This window comes from Rhamphochromis sp. 'chilingali', assembly GCF_963969265.1.
Source record: "Rhamphochromis sp. 'chilingali' genome assembly, chromosome: 8".
In the NCBI taxonomy this organism is placed as follows: Eukaryota; Metazoa; Chordata; class Actinopteri; order Cichliformes; family Cichlidae; genus Rhamphochromis; species Rhamphochromis sp. 'chilingali'.
Genome location: NC_137935.1, coordinates 28,563,788 through 28,588,679, shown reverse-complemented (window position 1 = coordinate 28,588,679; position 24,892 = coordinate 28,563,788). Strand labels below are relative to the sequence as shown.

The 24,892-nt window shown below is 41.5% G+C and overlaps 1 protein-coding gene across 2 annotated transcripts; it reads right to left on the bottom strand.

The window, feature by feature from the left end:
* Window positions 1–261: 261 nt before the first annotated feature.
* On the bottom strand, window positions 262–24,632 carry porb (P450 (cytochrome) oxidoreductase b). Of its 2 annotated transcripts, XM_080889415.1 has the most exons (16): window positions 24,498–24,632; window positions 20,943–21,127; window positions 9,247–9,295; window positions 8,549–8,677; window positions 8,148–8,300; window positions 7,253–7,377; window positions 7,002–7,091; window positions 6,651–6,749; window positions 6,332–6,448; window positions 6,072–6,190; window positions 5,424–5,605; window positions 4,129–4,278; window positions 3,729–3,996; window positions 3,325–3,470; window positions 2,556–2,641; window positions 262–1,799 (listed from the first exon to the last, which is right to left on the bottom strand). In XM_080889415.1, exons 2-16 carry the CDS (start codon window positions 21,116–21,118, stop codon window positions 1,655–1,657), a joined length of 2,034 nt encoding a protein of 677 aa, XP_080745541.1. In that variant the 5' UTR covers window positions 21,119–21,127; window positions 24,498–24,632; the 3' UTR covers window positions 262–1,654. The 2 variants fall into 2 exon arrangements, with proteins under 2 accessions (XP_080745541.1, XP_080745542.1); XM_080889416.1 differs by lacking the exons at window positions 20,943–21,127; window positions 24,498–24,632 and adding an exon at window positions 15,823–16,245.
* Window positions 24,633–24,892: the final 260 nt, after the last annotated feature.

The window sequence follows — 24,892 nt, the reverse complement described above, 5'->3', positions numbered from 1 at the left end:
GAAACACTTCCCGCAAGACGAGCTGCCCGAGATTCACAGAAAATGTTACATTTTTGTGATTTATATCGTTATCAGGATGATAGAATTCTTATATCGGGATATGAGATTTTGGTCATATCGCACAGCCCTACCTGAATTTGGTTTAAACAGAGTGAATCACACCTGCTAAAAGGTGTGCAAGGCGCCTCAGGAATCCTTACATACCTCTAATGACCCCCCCTGAAAAAAAAAAAAAAAGAGAAAGAAAAACAAAACTCCAAAAATTATTCAGTCTTTTTATTAATTAAAAAAAGCAAGCCTCCATATAATCAAATGATTACATTGTAAAGAGGAATGATAAAAGTGACAGCACTGGGTAAAGTGTCTCAGATGAACTTTTCTTTCTATCAAAATATAAGCAAGAAAGAAGGAATAAACATACAATGAAGTATCCCGACTTTACTGCCAACTCCATACATAAGGCATCACAAAAAAAGAAAAAGAAAAAAGGCACTGCGCTTCCACTGCCTGACTGACCTCAAACTCCCCCACACCTCCGTGACGAGCTCTGACGGACTGAAACGGGAGAACACGTTTAATGTTCGGATACGTCTGGCCACCTTCTGCGTGCAGCGGCGCACGTGTGGTCAAACAAAAAGGGGGAGAGGCGCAGAAGAGTATAAGAAAGTCAAACAGAGGTGGTTATCGTGTTAGAGTTGCCAATGCCACCCAATGAACCCACAATCCTCTGCTTTTAGGTGAATATCGCAGAAAACAACAGTCCCATGGGAGGCAGGCTCTAACATACAAAATGCTTTAAAATATCACTGGTTAAAAATATTTATTTTCTCTATGTAAAAGAAAAGAAAAGCACATAATCTCATGGTTTTTATATATGATAGTCTCCTTTTTTTCGGTGCCTCTCGAAATGTTACCATTCTTCTTTCAAATGAACAGCAACGTCTGCATAAAAGGCTAACCCCCTTGTCAAAACACAAAGGTAAACACACAATTGTACCTGCGATGCCAGTTTGTTACACCAAATAAAAACTTTAAAAACATTTTAGATATTTATTGTTGCTAGGAAACGGCTACTGAATCAGCTCAGAGAGAAAAGTCAGCGTCCATTCATGTCTCAGCCTACTCTGAGTGTTTGCACTGCAACACACACACGCACATGCACGCACGCACACACACACGCACACACAAAACTGCTGTGGTGTGACACCTTAAATCTGAGGCTAATAAAAAAAAACAACATTTAAACAAAATCAAATGACACTCTTGTGCATCTAATACTCATGATTTAAGAATTTAGAGCGGGTGGGATTCTAGACCAATTCGTTCATTTATAAATGGGAGGCTCTTTACACTCCCCGGAAAGCACAGGGCTGAAACAATTAGGATCGTGTGAGGATCTCAAAAAACACAAGCTGTCTTTCCACAAACCAAAGTAAGGAGGTGTCTCTATTGGTTTAGTAAGATCTACTGAGGTAGAGTTTGCCTCATTTTCTTCAGTTAGCTGTCGCTGTCAAGGTGAACCAGGTTGAGTACGAACACAAGGTTTAAAATTGATTCATTTGTTTCTTTAAGTCAGTCTAGACCAAGGCAGACGATAAAAAAACGTTAAAACTACTACTGTATGTGCACAAAGTGAGGCCAGGTTTGAGGCTCTTTAACTCCAGACATCCTGTGAGTAGCGTCCCTTGGTCATCAGTTTCTTCACGTAATCTACAGCCTGGGTGCGCGTCATGACTCCCACCTGCTCCGCAATCTCGTAGAAAGCCGTCTGCACGTCTTTAGCCATGTTTCTTGCATCTCTATAACAGGAAAGAAATGACAGTGAGCAATGCATATAAGACAAATAAGACAGAAGTTCTTTACTGTACTTTCACAACTATTTCACTAGGAGGCGCCACATTGCTAAAGAGAATCCAGGCTTGCATCACTTCCATGTAGTGCAGAATTCCTGACTGGCTCCACAGTGTGAAAGTTCACCTAACGAGCTAACATAGTGTTTGTTAACAGTCTGAATGGCCCAGGGGAAAAAGCTGAAGGTTTGGGACCTGATTGACCTGACTGACCTGAAGGCAGCAGGTCAATCAGGTGGTGGGCGGGGTCACCTGTGATGGCCATGGTTTTTCTGAAACAGGAGGATTTGGTGATGGCCACCAGAGTTGGCTGAGGGCAGGTTTAATTACCCTCTGCGCAGCCTTTCTGTTCTGAGCAGTAGAAGGTCAGCTTATTCTCTGGACACTGAGGAAGTGCAACTGCTGCTGGGGCTTTTTAACCAGGGAGTTTGTGTTGTGGATCCAGGTGAGATCAGCAGAGATGTGGGTGCCCAGAAACCTAAAGGTGGACACAGATTCCACCTGTCGCTTCGGTTTTAAGGACGTTCAGCATTAGGTTATTTTCTGAGCACCAGCAAGACAGTTCTCCACCGCCGCCCTCTACGCCATCTCATGTCCATCAGAGATGAGCCCAACCACAGTGGCATCTTCTGCATACTTTAATATCACACTCACTCTCTCTCTCTCACACACACACACACGTAACAACTGAAATCTGGTAATTACCCGCAGATGTAGATATGAGCGTTGTCCGTGTGAATCAACTTCCAGACATGCTCCTTATTTTTGGTCAGCAGATGCTGCACGTACACCTTTATTTTGAAAAAACAGAAAAACAATGTTTATATGTGCGCGTCAAAAACCTGCACAGAAAACAGTGTATTTATCTACAAACAGCTAAACAACCAGACAGAACTGAATGCAAACAATTTTCTTGGTAATCTGGGCTGATCTGAGTAAGATTGTGCTGTGATGAGTTTAATCGGGAAGGTACTCAAGTCTAGAATCCTATTTGTATACGTTTGTAAATTGGATATGGCGAAAGGGACATTACACTGGAAGAGAGGAAACGTTCACAAAAATCATTACTGTACTGTATCAATGTGTAACGCTTCTTTCTGTGTCCTGTTATAGTTTTATGTTCTCTCCATGAAAGTAAGTGACATCTGTATATTTAGAAGCAGCTAGTATTATGTTAAGGTGTTGTGGATGTTGGCTTGTGTGTAATGGAGCCATTGTGCTCGCCGATCTGATGCCATGTCACGTGTCGCGTGGGTACACTAGGGTACTGAGACTGATGCTAACGGGGATCCCGATTAAACTGATAAATCAAATGATTTTCTGCTATCTTAATTTTTCATTTTACCAAAGAAGCAGTTCACATCAACTACTAACAGACAATCCAGGTACATTTCCCGATTTTGATGTAACAAGACATTGTCAACAGAGGAAATCTGACATAATGCACCACTCCGAGTCTCGTAGGCAGCTGTACCTTATGGTCCTGGTCTCTGGAGAAGGCAACATTCAGCTTTGTTAAGACTCCGTTCTTCTCTGAGCCTTCGAGCTCCTCCTGGTAGATGTAGTCCTCGTTCTTATGTCTGCAGCCGAAATACAGCACGGTCTCTCCAACCTCTTTTCCTATAATCAGATGACAGCCACAGAGCAAAGCAAATGTTAATTAAAAATGTTCCTCTTCCTAGCTCACTGCGTGCGTATGAGGCATTTAGGGGACATCCGTACATAGATACTGACAGAAAGTAACCTTGGATACACTCTCCAGGTTTGCACTAGTGATAGATGATAGCGCAACATGCTAATATAGATAGAAATTCCTTACTATAACTAGTTCATTCATCAGTTTCTTGTCAAGGTTAGACGACATTAGTCCATAAATACCTTGCTGTTTGAGCCAGCCTCTCTCCTGGATGAAGCCCATGAAAGGAGCAATTCCAGTCCCAGGGCCGACCATGATCACCGGGTTGGTGGATTTGAACGGCAGGCGGAACTGAGACTTGCGGATGTACATGGGGACGGTGGACTTGTGCCCATTGTCCGTGACCAGTTTGTTTTTCAGCCAATTGGTCGCAACTCCCTTGTTGGTGCGGCCAGTCTTGGTCTCGTACTCGACCACGACGGCGCAGATGTGGATGCTGTTGGGATGAACCTGCATAAAAGAGAAGAGTTAATAACAGCTCGCTCCTAAAAATCAGACTGCTTATTCAATTCCTTAATAAACGTTAAAACAGAAGTATATGACTTTAACTCCTTCTATTGACTGCAGAGGAAATGGATTTACTTTTGAAGAGGAGGCGATGGAGTAATAGCGAGCCTGGAGACGGGGCAACAGCTCACACAAGTGGTCGACAGGAGGCCTCAGTGACGGCATATCCTCCAGCATGGCGAGGATGTTTCTGCTGGCATCCAACACCCAGCTCTGGTAGAGGGCCTGCAAATAAGCAGAGAACAATTCATATGAGCTTTGTGATCCAGCTTCTGTTACATTAACTTGATAACAGCTACTCTAACACCACCACTAGACCTGGGGGGAATTTTGCCATGTGACAATCAGCATGAGAACGGATTCTTAGCTAGTGACAAACTCAGACACTAAAAACGCGGACTGAACAGAAGACGAACACTGCCGTCTGTGAGAAGACGTTGGGGAGGGCTTAATCATGAAAATGAGATGGCCAAGGAAGATTGGGACACTTTCACAAGTGAAAATATAACTTCGTTTGAACCAGACGACTTGCAAATCATTACCACCCAAGAAGCTATTATACAAACAGCCTTATATACCTCTCTCTGTCAGTGTCTTTGAACTGCTTTGTTCCGTTTTGACGTTTTTATGCAGAATTCAATAAAATTTGAATTATTTAAAACAAAATAAGAGTGGGGTCAAATTGGCCATCACATGCAATACGTTTCCTCGAGTTACGCTGACATAGACTCTTTCAGACTGAAGGCAATCTGTCTGCATTTATAAATTAGGCAGCAATCATTTGCAAACCTTCGATAATCTGAGAGTGACTGCAGTCACACCAATGCAGGAAAACAAACAAACTACGCTATTGTCCAAGTGGCTACAACTGCTCGAGTCTTTTGTACTTCTCTGTTAAGTGCTTTAAGTCCCGTAAAACTGTGGTGGTCCACAACCTTTCAGTACGAGGACTCTGACACAGCAGACACGGAAAACAAAAGGCACTGCTCACCCCGCGCCCCGTTAACCAACTGCGCTTGTCATATAGCGTGCTGGAGAACGTCCATGTATACCGTCTCCCAAGATCCGTGGACTGCTGCTGAATATTTAACTCTGGACGGTCAGGTCCAAGCTCTTTAATTCTTTTCTTCGACCGACCAGGCTTCAATTAAAACTCAGCCTCAGACCCTCATGACTGAAAAACCTTTGGTCTGTCCCTGGACTCCCGCTTGTCCGGCGTCCGCACAAGGAAGTCAATAAATAATTATATCTGCAAGAACTTAACGCAACGATCTTTGATTACAAAATGGATTCTGGGAGGCACGTGCAGGCAACCACACATGCTGTATGCCGCCACTGCCCCGAACCACCAACTACCACCCATTACTGACCTTGCCCTCGGGTGAGGAGGAGGCCATCTTGCGCATATTCTCCTGGTCTTTGGGATCAGAGGCGTACTGCGCCAGCTCGTAGAGGACGTTGGTGCGAGGCGGGTGAGTGATGTCCAGGTAGTGAGTGAGGGCCGTGCGGTAGGTGGTAGGGCAGGGGAACGGATGCTTCTTGTTGGACTCCTCTGAAACACAAAACAGCAAGGACACTACTCTGAAAACACTTTAATGGTCAACAGCTAACAGAAAAAGATTTAAAATGTATCTGGGCATCTTCAGTGGATTTATGGGTTCATCTTTCTACCACACTAGTGGTAAAATAGCTTTAAAGTGTGGTTATAGGCCAGTTTTTGTTGTATTAATAAACTGCACGTGGTCTGAATGAGCAAGTTTCACATTTGTAGCCTTATTACTCAACTTTCAGTGATAACGAGCAGTCTTATTCACCACAACTGACCTTTATAACAACAGCTAACTTAAGTATTTATACTACCGCTAAATTACTGCTATTACATAATATAACAGTACTCCTGTCACTCAGACATTAAGTGAGCTGATACAGCAAGTTTGAATATCAAGGGTAGATTTCACTAGACTGTGGGAGGGACGAGCTGGTAAGGTCAAGGTGCTTTGGGTCTGTCAATGCCATACCATCAAGGTTATTAAGAGAGATAACCACATCAAGGTCAACCCCAAGTATCTGTCCCAGCTTGTTCACCAGCGCAGAGTCGTTTGTGGGAAAAACTGCAACGTGGTCTCCGGACTCGTATCTGAAATGAGAATGAGAAAAAAAAAAAAATTCAGACTTTGAGCTGAATTCATAAAGCTAAAAATACATCAGGGCTGTGCACATCGTTGCATGAAATCAGGGAGATAAAGGTTTACTAAGCAATGATCCCATCCAGCCTCACCTGATCTTGGAGCCTGTGATGTCCAACTCCAAATGCATCAGATGTCTGTCACCAGCTTTATTTAGTTTGCGGTTGACAGTCACTAGAGCCAGGAAGGGGTTTTTGGAGTCAAAAGGCCTATGAATAAAAGAGCAGCACTTAAGTATTAAAAAGATTTATTTCTAAGAGAGTAAAAAGTTTAGGGTTGGGGTTTTTTAACCACTAGAGGGCAGAAAGGGTCACTTGTACCCAGTCTGGAGTTTGTCATAAATGCAGGTGAAATGCTAGCAGCGAATGATCGGTCTCCATTGCAGTGATTAGTTTCTGCTACGATACTCACGGCTTCTGGACCTCAAAGCTCTTCAGGCGGCCGATCTCTCCAGTGTACACTTTGTTCATGTTGATGTCAGTGTGCTCCTTCAGCTCGTACTGCCGAATGCTGAGAGACAAAACAAACTACAGTTTGCAAGCTGTGCACACGCGGAGACATAATTCAATATGGAGTGAATCACAGCAAGTCATCCTGTGTTTTGTCTTTGTAGTTTCTTTTTAGAGATGCAGCAGGACAAAAAACAGCAGGCAGGACGAGAGAAAGGTAAAAATGTCTCAAGGCAACTGTTGCACAATTGCAAAATCAAAAGTCTGAAATAATGAAATGATGATGCATGGCACAAACTGTCCCTGAACTCACCTTGATTCATCTCCTGAGGCTTCCACTCCAAAGTGCTCGCAGACAGCCGGCCAGAACTGCTCTCTCCATGAAACAAAGTCCTCTTCCAAACTAAGAGCCGAAAAAAGCATTATTATTTTAAAAAGGTTGATAAAGTCTTCAAATGTGCATCTTAAATGGTCTAATCTACCTCAACCCCCAATAAGTGCTGCACCACCCAAAAATGTGGAGCTCACTTCTTTTTAGGCACGGAGGATCCATCAGTCACTTACTTGCCATCGTCATCTCCCATACCAAGATCAAAGATGCGTGTTGCTCCCAGCTGCTCCAGCCTTTTGTCCACATACTTCCCCATTGCATTGTAGTGTTCATACGTCTTGTTGCCCAAACCAAAAACCTGAAAACAGACCGGGACACAATGAAGAGTGGCCAGTACCCGGCTTTGGTTCAGTGCCACAAAAATAACACGCTCGAAATAATCCCGTGCAACTGTGAGATCACTGCAGATGTCCGACCGGTTTTCTACTGATGAAAACCAAAACACAGGAATGTGCAAAAGTCTTGAGTCACACCTCACTTCTTCGTATTTTGCAAAGAAAATGGGAAACAAGTGCAGGAAGTGATCATCAAAAGTCATGACTTCCAGATACTGTTCATCTGCTGTGGATAGTTTTTAGGCATGCCACTTCCTATTTTGTCCTCCACTTGACCTGCTCCCTCAAATTGCACACATGGCAAAATATACACAACAGTGAAAACAAGAAGTTCGTTACAAAAAAAAAAGTTTTTCAAATTTTTCACTCAAATGAGGACATCGAGTCCCAACAATAACACAATGTCACACATGAACGGCGTGACGCAAATCCAGGCTGTGTAGCTGGTGACTCAAATTCCAAGTATCATCATCGTCGTCATCATCTCCACTTATTATTCTTTACTTTACAAAGGTCAGTTTATAACCTGACTGGGCTTTCCATCTTGACAGTGTAGCACGACTGGTAGGAAGTAACAGTCCAACATACGACAAACTTCACCGATCTTGCCCAGCGTCCATTTCACTCTCTGCGTTGTACTTTTTAAAACTTTACTTTCAACAAAGAAGTTCTCCTGAAGTCGCTTTTAATTTGACAGAATTTACACGCACCAAAGTTGAGCATAAAAACTCACAGTGTAGTTTAATCCGGAGAGATCCTCATCATCGTTTTCCTGCAGCCAGTCATAAAAGTCCTGTGCATTATCAGTTGGGTCTCCTTCTCCGTAGGTGGCCATGCAAAAAATGGCGAGTGAGTTTGTAATCTCAGACAGACGGGACAGTTCCCCCTGCAACGAGAGAGAATCGGAGACGCTGAAGTTTAAAATGGATGCAAACACTGATTCTCAATAAGCAGAGATTACATCCAACTGTGACTGGAACAACTGATGTGATGAGGTGTGTACATGTTTTATTTATCTAGGAAAGAGAAGGTTCACTACAAATCGTTAAAATCAAACATTTCATGTTTGAACAACGCAGAATAACTGCATTTATCCTCACTGTGCTGTGCATTTCATTCACTGGCAATACTTACCATGCTATACTCCTCTGGATCAGCAACCATTCCCTTCATGCCGTAACGCTGAGCGTCTTTGGACAGCCTGTTAGCAAATTCCTCTGCTGTACCCGTCTGAGACCCGTAGAACACAATGATGTTCTTTCCCTGCACACAAAGATATGTACTCATCATTTACATTACATAATGTAAATGCATTACATCACGAAGTATGTAATCTATTTAAATCTACATAAAATGCATCCTTAGACCTGCGTTTGAACTATAGGACTTCTGCATGAACATCCCCATGTGTAAATCTGTGCCATAAAATAAACTGCCACCTTCAGGACTGCTGAGACAAAAACGGGGGCAAAGTTAAACCTCAGTGGGGGCCAAAGATCCTTCCTGCCACCACGGTGGTATCTGAACTATTCTCTTCAAAAACCACATCAGCTAAACCCCAGCCTTTGCTCAGCTCTGGCTACAAAACAGTTCCACAAAAGTCAAAACATTGTTTGGAAATCAAGAGCTTAATGTGGTCACATCAGCGGGGATACCATTACAGTTATTGTATGCTTCATCCACTCCGCAAGAAGGCAACAAAACTACTCTGCAGGGCCCATAAAGATAATTATTAGCTGGTGAATAACCACAACATTAACTCTGCAAGTCTGGAGCTCACGCGTCTATACAGTGTTATTTTAAAATATATCTGATAAAGTAGCATTACTTACGGTTTTCTTCATTTTCTCAATGAAACTGGTCTCTCTTGTGGTGGGTGTCCTGGAAGAGATAATGAAATATTACAATTACAAATAAGCAGAGACGACAATCCTTTTACAAAGGTTGAAGACCATTTAGCAGTAACAACCATTGCAAAGAAGTTGATGGAGGAATTACAGCAAGTTTTCTGTCCTCCAAATGGCTGACAGCTGGAGAGGTCAAAGTACTTTTTGTTTTTTTTTAAGCCTTAGTTAAATCATCAGCTGCCCACGTACTCTAAACCTGAACTGAATCAACATTCACGAGCATGACCTCATACATCTAATAGGTGGGTACAAAGATTTGTGTAGCAGCCAGAAGCTTTGGATGTTTGGGACATGAGTGCAAAACCTGCTGGAGACAGGACATTCATACAGTCAGTGGCCCCTTTGTTAGGTACACCTTGCCAGTAGCTAGACCTGTTTTTGACTTTAGAACAGCCTCAATTCTTAATGACATGGTTTAAAAAAAAAAAAAAAAAAAAAAAAAAAAAAAAACTGGAAACTTGCGCACAAGTGAACTCACTGTTATGTTCAAGAAACAGAAGAGCAGCTGAACAGGTGTACCTAATAAAGTGGCAGATGAATGTAGGTTTGCACATTGAAAGATTTCCGATGTACCATGTTCTGCCTTAACCCTTGGATGCACAACCTACCAGTACCTACACTCTTCCACGAGTCAAAAATGACCCCAAATAGAAACAATGCATTTTTCTATAAACTCGGTTGTTATTCTTCAAAAGCTTTAAAACGAAGAGTTGTGATATTTTCATATTTGAGGTATTCCTCATAAAACATGATTGTGACATGAGGCCCTTTGCATTTTTATTTATTTTTTCATTAATTTTAAGAAATTGCAGTTTTTGTATCACTTTTGTATGCTTGCTCGGCATATACTGCAGAAGCTGGGTCTTCTCTCTGAAAGGCACAAGTTGTTCAGCCACTGTAACACAATCACCGAGCATGAATTTCTGCCTGCAGTTGACCAAGAACAGGTCCCATATGTAGCAGAAAGCTGCCATGTGGTTTGTTTTCAGTCCATAGGCTCTGGTCCTCTTGTCATCAAAGTGCAAGAAACTGCAAATATCTTTAAATCTTTGAATTGACATAGTGGCCTTGTACAATGGGTTATGCAGAGGACTCCCAAAAAGCACACCGACTGGTACATCCCAGTTCGTCTCATTTCCTGCAAGGATGGTCAATCAAATGAAGGCCAGGAGCTTATGTTTGATTACATTTTTCCGCTCTTTTCCCCTGTCTGTGGCTACTCTTCGTGCCTCCATGTTTGTGCATGTCAGCACCTCTTCTATTATGTTATCAGACATGAACATCTTCCATGCATCTATTGGGGAGACAGTACTAGACCCAAGTGCAAGCCCTGGCCGACTAATTCAGAATATTGTGGCTAGAGCAGTAAGAGGGGCTCATTCTGTTAGACTAAATATTCATTTCCTCATCAGAGGACTCCTCTGTATCTGACTGGCCTTGTTCAGTGGGGGGGACAATAGTCTTTGTCCTCTATATCTGAGATGTCAGATTCTGAGTCAGTGCCTCCGATGGGCTCTTCATCCCATCCGTCCTGGATCATTTGTAGGCCAAGGTCCACAGCTTGCCTCATAGCAGCCATGTTACTTTAAATATTAAAAATAAATAAATAAATAAATAAATCAGAAAGGACAATGTTTGAAATGCACAGGAAACTATAAACAGGGCTGCACATAAATGGTCCGCAGGTGCGCATTTGCTGTCAAAATAAAAGACGCGTACCAGATAAGAAGTTAGGATGCTCGTTTGTGTACATTAGATGTTCTGGAGGAGGACAGACATTTGTTCAGAACTCTTAAAGATGTCAAAAAAAACAAGCTCCGTAAGCAATTACTTTGGTGTTCCTCCACCACAAAAGAGGCACATATTCTCTGAATTTCCGGGAATACTTTTATTTTGACAGCGAATGCGCACCTGCGGACCACTTATGTGCAGCCCTGACTATAAATCATGTATGTTACTGTGTAAAATTAATTCCTGATCCATCAGAAGTGTAAGTGGGACAGTCAGAGTTGCTAAGAATGAAAGTGCTTGGGGTCATTTTTGACCCCACTTGTGGAAGAGTGGGGTAGTGATACAAAAACTGCATTTTTTTATAAATTAATGAAAAAATAAATAAAATGCAAATGGCCTCATGTTACAAACATATTTTATGAGGAATACCTGGAATATGAATAAATTACAACTTTGCATTTTAAAGATTTTGAAGAAAAACAACCCATGGGGTAGGGCTGCCACGATTTGTCGACTAGTCACGATTACGTCGACTATCAAAATCGTCGATGACTGATTTAATAGTCGATGCGTCGTTTGAAACTTTGTACGATCACAAAAGACGCAGGAATAAGTGGCAGGATTTAAGAGTGTAATAACGGACTGAAACAGAAGATGGCAGCATTGCATGTACAAGGATGTCAGCTACCGTTAAACCCCGAAGAAGAAGAAGAAGCAGCTGTGTCCCAGAATTCATAGCGCGGCCCAGCGCAGTTTCCAACAATGGCGGCAGCTAGTTAGTTTTAATGTTACTCTTATTATTCTTTCTGGGTCACAAAATAAACGTTTAACATATTTTCAGGCGAGAATGTAGCTGTGTAAACCTCAAATATCTGCTCAGTTTATCAGGACACCACATATTTTCAAAAGCGCTCCGACGTTTTCGGAGACATCTGTTACCCACTAGCTCGTTAGCGAGCCGGGGGCTAGGCTCACTAGCGCCGTGAGAACACCGGACTCCCGGCAAATCGTTTTCAAACCCACCGCCGTCTTTCGCTACTCAGGTTAAATATATATGAGTCACTTAGATAACTTAAAATGTTATTGTTTGGCTTTTTTTTTTAGTATTTTATTTGTTCCTGAGTAAATCAGTTTGTCTGAGATTAAAGTTATAGTTTTTACACAGCTGAATAAACATCAAGCAGACAGCTGATTATCAGAAGTGTGAGATGCTCCAGAATATACTCCAGTGTCCTGTTATATTTTAGATAGCAAGGAGTTTATTAATCTTCACCGAAACAATCTGCAAATTTCATTAAAATTCAATAAACTATCATCTTGTCTTTATTTTTAGTTAGCACAGACCTTAAACACTTAAAGCTGTAAGCTAATGATAGTTATATAAGAGCAGATGCTGCTGGTGCAATAAGCTGTAGTTTTACGTCTAATGGATGATGATCTGATTAGTCGACTAATCGCAAAAATAATCGGTGACTAGTCGACTATCAAAATAATCGTTTGTGGCAGCCCTACCATGGGGTCATTTTTGACCCCACGTGTGCATCTAAGGGTTAAAGGATGACTCTCGGAAGAGGATTGGTCCAGCATGATACACAAACATACGAAAACGAATCTGTAAGTATGCTGCCCTGCCCCGAGTCAAAAATAACATCAACGCAACACAAAAACAGGCGGAGAAAAAAACAAAACAAAAACAAAACTAAAAATATAGGATCCCACATGCTAAGGAGAATTTGGTTTATCATCACAAATGAGTCGAACATAATGTATTAAAATGACTTATTACAGCAACAGAATTTGAATTTAGTTTGAATTTAATTGTATTTGCATCGCATATTTAACAACAACAACAACAACAGGTGCCTCGAAGTGCTTTCTATTGTAAGACTCTACAATAATGCAAAGAAAACAGAAAACCCCAAAAATCACTTGACCCCCTTTGAGATTTGGCAACCGTGGGAAGGAAAAACCCCCCTTTAAGAAAAGCCTCTGGGAGGCGCGGCCGGCCGGCATCTAGACTGAGCTCGTCACTGAGCAAATATTACCTACGGAAATAGGGAACGATTATACACTTAGAGCCTACAGGTGGATACTGGGGTAGTGGAGGTGTTGGTAAAACACCCAACAACGCAGGGTGGCAGAACCACTTAAATACTTTGAGGAGAATTAAGTGTGTATGACACTCAGTGCAGCGTCACTTCACTCGATTACTTAAAGGCTTCTCATTTCTGTTTCATACTGACTATTTTTAAAGATGGGGATTTTTGTTTTACTTAAGGACACATTTTTTAGCTTAGTAATGCATTTACTGTAAGCTGACACAGTTTAAAAAGAAATGTTTCGCAAGTCTTCACCAGTCTCAGTTGATGCAATCCTTACATCAGTGAGAAGGCAATTACACAAGCATTGCTCAGACCAATCATCTGTAGACCCACAGATGCATTCATTACACAGTGCTCAATATATAATGTGTTACAGCAGATGATTTAAACTCTGGGTTCATATTCACCAAGTCAGTCACTAATGGACTGAAACATTTAAAAAAACAGCAGCACGCAGCAAAATGAAAGGCAGCACAGCTTCATTCAGCATCAAAGCCCTGAGTGGACATCTGCACTGATAAAGGAATACGCAGGCCACACATGACTACGAGCATAAATACTAATGCAAGATGAACACACTGTTCGATTTCCATGATTCAGGAGGACGACCTACAGCAAAGCCATTAACACTGAGCAGCAACATATTGATTTGACAAACTCTATGACGTAAGACAGGTTTCCAAAGTACACTGTACTCCCAACAAAGGGCACAAAAAACCCAATACAACCTCAGTGAACCTAACCCCTGCAGTGTGTGTGGGATTAACGTTGAACGTGTAATTATATATTAAAGGAGAAAAAAAAAGTTTTTCCTCTGAACCAAATTGCTGATCAAAATTAAAAACAAGCCTTTGCACTGAAGCGAAACCCTTCCTGACAGCTTCAGCAGGATCCGTTAGACGTGTTATCAGTTCTGAACCACCCGCCAAAAGGAAGGATTTCTGTGTGAAATTGCAAAACAGCAAGGTTACGGGAGTTCAAAGTCAATGCAGCGCCCGGTTACATTATAATACATCAGATATACACACGCAGCAAAGGCTGTGACTATGAATCAATCTCCCCACCCTTGTAGCCTAAAACACAAATGATATCAGATAAAATGAGACGATCAGGATCAATCACCAACTGGTGTGGTGGATTTACTAGCCAGCTGAGGCGTAGCCTCAGAGCCTCGACCATATTTTAAGGATGGCCGTAGACACTCACTGCATCACTTTCAACCTCTTCCTTAACACAATGACGATGACTTGATCCAAAGACCTGCCACCGATTTTCACTCTTCAGTGAACATCTCTCAGGTTCGGTGTCAGGTCTTTGCTGGATTTGCTCCATAAGAGATGCTGTACATCTTGTGTAGATAGGTATTGTTTAGACACACGTCTTTTGTTTTCCCACTTACCCAATACTCTCAGATTTTTAACACAATGCAGAGCACATGTGCCAATTTTTAGCTCTTTGAGAATCTGTCAAACTGTTATTGGCATTTTGTGCAGAGTCAACTAAAGAAATGGGAACAAAACTGGTTCTTTGTGAAGATGTCTACCACGTGTAGACAACACTGGCTCATCCCTTATTATGCTTACAAACAAAAAACATTCCTCTGAAAATGGTCAGAAACAGACACTGGATTGAAAATGACCGAAACCCCCCCAAAAAATCTTGAAAAACCTGGACAACTATCGCCTGAGACGACAACAAAATAAAATGCAAGGAAGTCTGGCTTCTTGAGCCACGGGGCGATTGTGGCTCAACAGTTGGGAGTTCGCCTTGTAATCGGAAGGTTGCCGGTTTGAGCCCTGGCTTGGACAGTCTCGGTCGTTGTGTCCTTGGGCAAGACACTTCACCCGTTGCCTACTGGTGGTGGTCAGAGGGCCCGGTGGCGCCTGTGTCCGGCAGCCTCGCCTCTGTCAGTGCGCCCCAGGGTGGCTGTGGCTACAATGTAGCTTGCTATCGCCAGTGTGTGAATGTGTGTGTGAATGGGTGGATGACTGGATATGTAAAGCGCTTTGGGGTCCTTAGGGACTAGTAAAGCGCTATATAAATACAGGCCTTTTTTTTTTTTTTTTTTTAACCATTTCTTGTGTCAAAACAAACCTCCAACCTGCTGCTCAGTAATTAGCTGCACAAATAGAAATTAAGATAAAGAACCAATCCAGGAAGTTTTCCCCTGATCTTGATCTTATGACGCCACAACCAATGAATGACATGCATTTCCATTCCTTTCTATTTAAATGTGCCAGTAACATGGAAACCGAGCCGTATGCAAAGTTGATATAAAGAACTAAAGCAAACAAGACTGTAAATGTGCAAGTGACCTGTGCGGTAAAGGGAAAACAAGAAACAGAGCAGCCAATAATCAAATTGGACTCGCAGTCAAATAGATATTATCTCCGTCTTACATAACCTCCAGAAACAACGTATAGCTTCTTATAGCACTCGCTTTAACGTCTTGAAACAGACAGCTAAGCTTTGTGTGCAGAGATTTAACTGAAAACAAGCTACTACTCAGTGCTTACAAATTACTTCCAAATGTGGTCTTTGCTATCAGCCTAATCAGCAGGCAGCCAGTGGCAAATGTTACAAAAAATGTTACATCATCCTTCAAGTAAGCAGTATTAAAAACACACTGCATCATGCTTTGAAGCAGTAAATCAAACATGTCACTGACCTCTCAGCAGCATCTCTCCTGTCCTCTGGCAGGGAGAAGACGCAGCCCATGGCATGCAGCCCTGTAGCTCACCACTGCCACTAGCACTGCTGGCTAGGTAACACCGGGAGCCGCCACGCTCGAAAAAAATAAAAAAAAATAAAAAAAATAAAAAGGGCAGGACGGTCCAGAGGTGCGAGATGGAAAAGTAACACCAGCCCAAAAAGTCAGAGAGATATTTACAGGTTTGTAGAGCGGCCCGACTTCCCCTTAGACGCTTCAAACACAATCTGAACTCAGCTTCTTCCTGTACTGCTCTGTGAAACCAGCAGCTCTACACAACTCCACAGACACACACATGCACGAGCACAGCAGCTTACAAGCCCTTAGAGTGTCTGGCAACCGCTGAGAACACAATGGTGGGAAACTGACTTTCCCATAAAATCCAGCCGAGCTGCAGACCCACACGTTTGACTCACACACAAACACACTGAAGCGATCTCGGGCTGAAAATGCCTTCCTGCTCATCCCCGCCCCTCTTCCTCTCCAGCCTCAGAGGTGTTCGGAGCAAAAAAGTCCAATCTGAGAATTTGGCTGGTTATCAGAGCAACTCTTCAGTGGACCACTAAAGGAGAAAAGAGAAGGAGGAGGGGGGGGGCAATGAATGGTATGTTTTTCCCCTGAAGTATCCCCTACCCCCACCTAACAGGAGGAGAGAGGAAGGGGGGGGGGGGGGGGGGATGTCATTTCCATGGCAACCTCATTTATCATAAAAGGATTTCATTTGTGACATGGCCCTCCAATGGTGGAACAAGCTCAGAGCGCACCCACACACAAACACGCACCCACGACGAGGGGAGGGTAAGAAGCAGCGGTGGGGATGATTTAAAAGAAAGAAAAAAAACTAACTGTGGACAAAGAATGGATTGCTTGTCTTCAGCCTCAACTTTCCACCTTTGGAGAGGGCTCACAAAAGGGAACTTGGCGCGCCTGCCTAGTTCGTTCTCCAGGGAACTTTCAAAATGGGTTCAGGGCCAAAAACAAAAGCACAGGAAAGAGACAAAACTACGCCCCCTTCATAGCAGTTAAGCAATCGCTGCCCCTTTAAGGGGAGGAGAGACCAGCTTTGAGGGTTTTAGGCCCGCCCTCAACAAAAACATGTTCTCCAGGGGTCATTACCTCCTTTCCAACCAAATTCCTGCTTTAACACAAATGGTCAGGATTTCCTTTTGCTTCATTTTCTTATTTTTTTTCCCCTTCACCAAAAAATAAAGTAAAGAAAAATAAAGCTTATGCCTGGAAGTGGACGAAAAAATAAGAATAAAAATAAAAAAATGTGGCCAGTGCAAGGCAAGTCCAAGCCTCCATTACGCCATCATGGGGGAAAGCAGAGTGAGTAGTCTCTACAGAAAATGAATGAGCCTTCCCCAACAGCTGTGGTCAGATGGAATCACTTTAACTGTGACCCTAACTCAACTGGATGTAACTTGAGAGGAACGCCCACTCGTGGTCTGCACAGGCTTGTACCTGGAGTGAACAGAGTGGGGTGGGGAGGGAGGGCTCAGAAGAGAAGCCAGACAGAACGCCTGGGTGAGTTTATGGGAGGACAGAAACTGTGTGAAAGGAGAGGGTGAGAGAAAACAAAGGTCACGAGTAGCGAAACATTTACTAGAGAGTCCTCGGCTGCTCTACAATACATTTTTTCTAGGGGTGGGTTTTTATAATCGATTCATCGATTAAAATCGATTCATTAAAATCCTGAATCGATTTTTTTAATATAAATTTCTCTCTCTCTCTCTATGTGCAGATACCGAGTACACAGCTAATATCAGATTAAAGTATGTGAGGAAGTGGCTGGAAATCATCCTGTGAGAGGAAACATCAGACACCTGAACTACAAACCAGGATAATAGCTTATCCAGACTTAATCCTGGGTTTCCTGTACTAGGAAGGTGGTTCCCTTCTTAGCAGAGTATATCGCTATTGAGCCCTCCCGCTCTGGAGTAGATTATGTTGCAGATTAGAGAGCAACAGGTATGAAAATCCCACCTGCAGACCAATCAATTCTCTAGAAAACAGAGTCACTATTCGTAGAAGACCCCTCAGAAGCCTGCGAAGAGAACGTGTCAAGTTTTTCAGCTGCATCTAAGGTTTGTGTTTTTTTCTGTTGGCAGCAAACATTTGATCATTTTATTTTACTATAAGTATATGATCCTACAACAGGACATCCAAACTGTACTTGCTGACATGTCAAATTTGTATGTAGAGTAAGCCCATTTGATATATTTACTTCCAAGCCCTTAAAAACAGCAGCGAGTCTGCAATTAAGAGAATAAAACTAAAACTGTCAGGAGGTTATGTCCTAAGTTTCGGTTTATAATCATCTGGAAGCACCACGTTTTCACTTATTCTTTTATTTAAAATATCTGTTAGCCCTTTCATGCATGAATTATAACAACCTCAATCAGGATTTTTTTTCTTAAGCAAAGTTAAAAGATTTTTTTTTTTTTTTTTTTTACTTTTAAGATGGGACAGTAAGCTTCAACGTTTAAATGTATGCAGTTTAAAGTTTGAGACATCTAATGCGCAGCCGTCACCTTAGAAATCAAAAGCAGCACAGACAACGCACTCTGCCATAAAATAATTAAACAGAATTAAAATGCTTATTTTATTGCTCTGTACACTAGCAATTCATCTCTTGTTCTTTTTACAACAGTGTTGCAGTTTTTTTATACTCTTTATAGATTTTTAATCACCATCTAATAACATCTCTGGAGCAGGTGGCGCTCATAGGGATCGTTTTCTGCAGAAAATGAGTCATATGTGAAACACCCCTTAAAAGTGATTACTTGGTGCAACACCACCCCGGTCATGTGAACGTGTAAAGGTAACCCTGGGTTAACTTAGTGATCTGATAACTGGCTTCGTTCTACCTTAATTGACCAGGCCTTATTTGGATCAAACTGAGAGTCAGTGAATGGATCGTGTATCGACCCATTGTAATTGACAACCAATCAAGCTTTCTGGGTCAGCATCATACCCACTTAAAATATACCTGAAGAGATGTAATAAAAAAACTAGAGATGGACCGATCCGATATTACGTATCGGTATCGGTCCGATACTGACCTAAATTACTGGATCGGATATCGGAGAAAAATAAAAAATGTAATCCGATCCATTAAATATCACGAAAGCACCTCACAAAACTTGCAACACGCCGTAACTCACCTCAGAACGTTAGCAGTCGGAGCAGTATGCATCACGTGATAGAGCGGCTGTGGCATGCAGGACCTGTCGGTGGTCTGGATAGCATGCAGAGCTTCGCTAGCAACCTGGCATTTCATCTCCGACAAAGTTATCCCCGAGAGAAGTAAAGCAAGTGTGTAAGTCCATCTCTGAATGTTTGTAAAGCATTCCCACGTTAAGCTTAACAAGCGACTGCCTCTCGCTCTCCGGCTGCTACTTCAATCATGAAACTGCTTAAATGATCAGCTGATCGGCTTTTCTGTCGCGAGTCCGTCTCTCTTGTTTGTTTTTGGCCCACTTTGCACCAGAAAGAGGAAACCAGCGGCTGAACAACAGCAGAACGTTTAAGCTTGATAAGCTGTTGTTAGAATTTATTTAATATTACTTTCTACTCGAGGATCTTTTTCTACGTAGCTGACGCTGGTAACTGTGCAGGGGCGGATCTAGCAAAGTTTAGCCAGGGGGGCCGATAGGGCATGAACAGGGAAAAGGGGGCACAAAGACATACTTTTCTTTCTTATTCTCATTTAAAATGTCTAGCTTTTAATAAATAATTATCTGACACCCAAAGTTTTAATTTGATGTAAAATGAATAGAAGTCAATTACTGTATATAGTGACTATTAAGTCTAATATATACCCTAGTAAGCTATAGTACTTTTTCCTTTGGGAAGGTACCATCTGTGCAGTCTGCAATTTTGTTGAAGAAAGATGTTGAATCTATTTAATATTTCTTGAAAAATAATTGATTTCTGTGCATTTTTTTTCACACTGCATCAAATTAAGGTTGATTACGTCGATTAAGCATCATGAGGTGGCGCGTGAGGGGTGGTTCCTTATTTTTTATTTATTTCTTTTTGTTGTTGCTGGGAGTTGGAACCCTATTAGTTAGGTTGCTTAATATTTACGCTAAGTACTCTTTAAAATACCAGAATAGGGAGGATGGTGTAGGTCTAAGTTTATTAGATTGATCAGTATTGCTGAACTATGAAATATTTTTTTTGTATACAGGTATAACAGAATAGCTTTAGTGTAGTTGTTGTTTTAAACTTGAGTATGAACTTGCAGACTTGCAAAATGCAGCAAGATATTTTAAAAAACAGTTTTGTTGATTAAAAAACACTATATCGGATTCATATCGGTATCGGCAGATATCCAAATTTATGATATCGGTATCGGTATCGGACATAAAAAAGTGGTATCGTGCCATCTCTAAAAAAAACTAACTAAAAAAGAAGCCTATGTTTAATCTTCATTTTCACTGTGCATTTGTAAATTCATATCAATCTTTAAATGTTTAGAATTAGGTCTAAAAAACAATAAGTTACTAGATAAAGATTAAAAAAACAAAACAAAAAACAGATGGCATATAACACAGATAACTTATGCAATATAGTCAAACACATTTTTTGCCAGGTTAAGGTGATAAGAAGCTGAAGTCTGCCAACACAAGACACATGATTAGTTTAAAGACCAAAGGTTTATCCACCAGCACAAATCATCTGTGTGTCCCAGTAAATGTCCTCGTTAATGAGCTCATTCAGCAAACAGCATCAGACCCAGTCCCTGGATACATAAATGCAACTGCAGCTAGAAAGAGCAGCAGCTCTTGATGAGGACCTGCCTACATATGACGCAGCTTGGCTTCTGAAAGCAAACTTTGACTCACGAGTGTCCAGCTGTACAGTTTAAATGTGCATCTACGCATGAAGATAATTTACAATACAGCACCATTACCTCTACAACAATTTAAAACTGTGACTGAAGATAAAAATAAGCTATTGAGCAGATCTACTAAAGTACCCCGACTACTCCCGTTTATGAGCTTCAACTCGTTAACCTCATGTCATGTGTTCGCGTCCCAGATGGAACCTGAAAGCTGATGGATACTCACGGTGTGTCGAGCTTTTTGAATTCGGGAATGGGCTCAGGCTTCTTACGGGACATGAACCAGTAAACTACAAAGCCGACAATGACGGAGAACAGCAAGAGGTCCATGGTGCTGAAGAGAGATGCCTCTTCATCCACTGCGGGCTCGGTGTGGGTGGTCTCGGGGTCCATGTCTGGCATGTGGGTCCTCTGCGTGAGGAAACACAGAACACAGCTAAAGTGAGAAAAAAAAAAAAACAATACAAAAAACAAATAATTGACTATTTTTCCTGGTCATAAATTTATTTTTTATGTATTTGGGGTGGGACATCATTCAGTTACTGTTCAACACACCACAGATTTCACAGATTTAGATCCAAAACAGCCCATTAACTACAGGCCCATGGTTTACAGTGAACATGTCACTGACATGAAGATGCTGCTATCGATCTGTGAAAGTCACATTTTAAAACAGGCTGCATGTTAAACTCCAAATAAACAAAGCTTATGAAGGCTAATGCACACAGACAACACCCTTGCTAACATATGTAAGCAACCTGCTATGCATTATAGCACACAATGACACCTTGTGTTCACACAATAGTAGACAACTACGATTTGCATTTGGCTCAGGATACTCTGGCACTGTAAACCACCGCCTTCGGTGCATGAGGAATTTCTTGTCGTGCAGCAACAGCACCGGCTCTTTTCATACCGAGGTCGAGAGGACCCAATGCTCTGAGCGTTCAGGTTTCAGTTTGGTTCACAGACCGAAAACAATGACACTAAGCTTCTTTGATCCTCTAAGAAGGCTAATGAACAGCTAGCCCTGCAGACATTCACTCAGTGCTACCATGCACACTAAACTACACCAAGTCACTGGTTTATTAAGCAAACTATTTCATGGGCAGCTCAGCCCTATCACAGTGTGTACAGGAGTCACGGTGATAAAAGTCACATGACAGCCCAACATAATAAAAAACATTATCAACCAATTCCTAAAAAGGATTTTTTACAAATCTTTAAAGTATTGTAGTGTGATTGCATCTAATTTAATCTCAGATAAGTTCATGTGAAGTTAGGAAACTTCCAGTGAGATGAAAACATCAATTACATAGATAAATTAATCAAAAACTGATGAAAATTCATCAAAGACTAATGAAGATAAAATGCTCCAAATGATCCACACCCTTTAAAAACACTTGAAAATATAAACAATCCACATATATGGATGTTTTCCAAGATATAAAAATATATAAATCTTTGATTGTTTAAGTAGAACTAGCTAAAGGTCTTATTTTAAATAAACTCTTTCAAACCCTTTTAGTGAACAGGTTATTCAAACAGGTAGCGTTATCAGAAGCCAAATGTCACTGAGACTATACAGAAAAAAACAAACTCCACAAGCAGCATCCAAGTTAAACACCCCAGAGGCACCCCTCCAACAACATAGTGACTTCCTGGGAGGATCAGAGAACTCAACCTGAGAGCAAAACCCACGCCTTCTCTCAACGTCACAGTGAGTTACATAAAGGTCGATTTATCACAAAGAAAACGGTTACCTAAAAAGCTACTTTCAGCAGCGCACTTAGTGACAAAGTGTTGCAACGGCAGGTAGCTACGCATGTTTGGCAACTTTTTTTTACTTTAACTCCAGCTTCCCTTCCTGATGCAAGCCAGGAGAAATTTATGTCTCCTCCCCAGCTTAAACTTATGCTCTTTCACTTGTTAGGTGTGTAAATCCCTACATAATGGAGCCACATAGAAAACTCATGCCAATTTGCTTCAGGCTAAAGACACGAGAAAACAGTGACAATTCACCAAATATGACTAATAACTCATAAAATCTCTAAACATCCACGCTTACTTGTTCCTTGCTCATTTCTACAACTGCTGAGTAAGCGCAATGTGGAAAATGAAGTTACACATTTGGATGAACCTATTCTCATATTTAGTCTAAAAGCTTTACCTTTACTCCCAAAAAGTGGCTGCTGCCCACTCCACTCAGTGTGTAAGGGGAAGGGCCACATATGCTGACCCAACACTCTTACCCTCAAGTTACAACACAAACCGGTGCCAAGCCCTTACCCTGAAACCATGTATTAACCTTCAACCTGGTAAAAAGCCAGACAAAAAGTAATTTTAAAACCAGGGATGTCAAACTAATTTTACATCATGGGCTACATACAGCGACTTCAAATCAGCCGGACCTGTGAAAATCCCCTTTCTGTCAGTGTAAAGAAGTTTAATCCATCATATAGGAAAAGTTCAACAGTACATATCAGTTTTTCTACGTGATAAAGAAATACTGCTGTCTCTTTGGGCTCAATTCACAATACATAAATAAAATTAACAGAAAAAGTTCTGTAGCTAATCTCTCAGAATGTTTTATTATCAAACAAGGTTTTTCTAAATCTCAAGTTTGTAACTGTGGATCTACTGTGAAAAACAGATAGTAGGAAGGACTGAAAACGGAAAAGTTAAAAAACTGAACCTCCACATTTTGTGTCCTCCTTCACACTAGTGGGCCAGATTGGAGATTTGCGGGGCCGATTCTGGACCCCTGGACCTTTTATTTGACACATCTGTTTTTATAAAAGAATGACGACCTAATCTTGGTATTTATTGTTAGCTTTACTTTCCTGTGACAGAAAGAAGACATCTACAACTCACAAGGAGCCAGTTCAGTTATTGCGTCATCATAGGTGATCTTTTTACACAGTAACTTTCTAATGACCTGCATGTGACTCCTTCAGAGATACCTGTAATGTAGTCATAAAAGAAAACCTTGGGTAAAACTATATGAATAACGCTTTTTATTTTCCTATATCCTCACCCATATCAAACACATGTGCCCTAAAAGATCATTGACTTAGATGATTTATGTGGTTGTTTAAAAGTACAACCACATAAAGTGAGTTGTTAATTTGGGGCAAAAATGTCCAACAACACCAGAAATCTGATAAAAGCGAAGCAGTTCAATATGGACATCACTACGGTCCAGCTCTTTCACCTAAAATAAATATGCGTTTCAGTCACGAAAGCGTTATCGGCTGTGGGACAGTCCAGATTGACCCACGAGTGTGTGTGTAGTACCACACGTAATGTCACGCTACACACCGGTTATACTAGTTATGAGTGTCAGTTAGCTCCGTTATAGCAGACTTAATCCCATTTTACACATTACAAATAAATAAATAACGATAGAAATAGTAGCCAGCGGAACCGGGCTCTGACTATGTTCTGGAGAGTGACAAAGGTGGCTGTAAACACATTACAGAAAATACCGGTGAACGCAGACACGCAATGGTTTTATAAATTGCACGTTTAAAGATGATCAGATTCTACTTTAAATTGTTCGTGGCTTAAAGATTATACAAGTTGACCTCAGTTTGCGTAACACTGTAGTCGGCTGTAGTCTACAGCTAATATCTGATGTAAAAGCGTAATATTGGCTCTGTCTTACAGGTTTCTAGTGATGGTGTAAGTCCGATATCGCTTAGGTTTGAGTCTCCGCACACTGCCACAGAGCGCTAGTCGACGTAAACCAAATAAAAGGCAAGTTTTCTCAGCATCTTACCTTAACTGCCTCTCTCCTCTTTGTGCAAACCTCTCGCACAGCTCTCTTCTTCTTTTCCTGGATTTACGGCAGACTCTTGGCGTGCTCGACGCGGAAGGAAACTTTACGCCGTGCAGGATCAAACCAACTCCGTCCTGGAAGCAGGGGGGTGTCAGGGGGTGGGGTTTGAACTGTGAAGGCCAGTTTAGCCTCGTCATCTTATTTTTTTGGAGAAGTTGAGTGTCTGTGTTTTTTGAAGACGTGATTCAGCTTAAAAATGAATGATGTAAAAAAAAAAAAAAAGAAAGAAAGAAAGAAAAAGAAAAAATAAGTAAATACTTCAGCCTACTCCTTTTCAAACAAATAATGGAATGATATTTTGTAATGATTGTGAAGGCACATGTTTGAAATGTTTG

Coding starts and splice junctions, on each gene's coding strand:
- porb (XM_080889415.1), bottom strand. CDS start 21,118: ATGCCAGACATGGACCCCGAGACCACCCACACCGAGCCCGCAGTGGAT. Junction 6,191..6,331: donor ATCACAGGCTCCAAGATCAG/GTGAGGCTGGAT, acceptor TTCTCATTTCAG/ATACGAGTCCGGAGACCACG. Junction 5,606..6,071: donor CTCTCTTAATAACCTTGATG/GTATGGCATTGA, acceptor TTTGTGTTTCAG/AGGAGTCCAACAAGAAGCAT.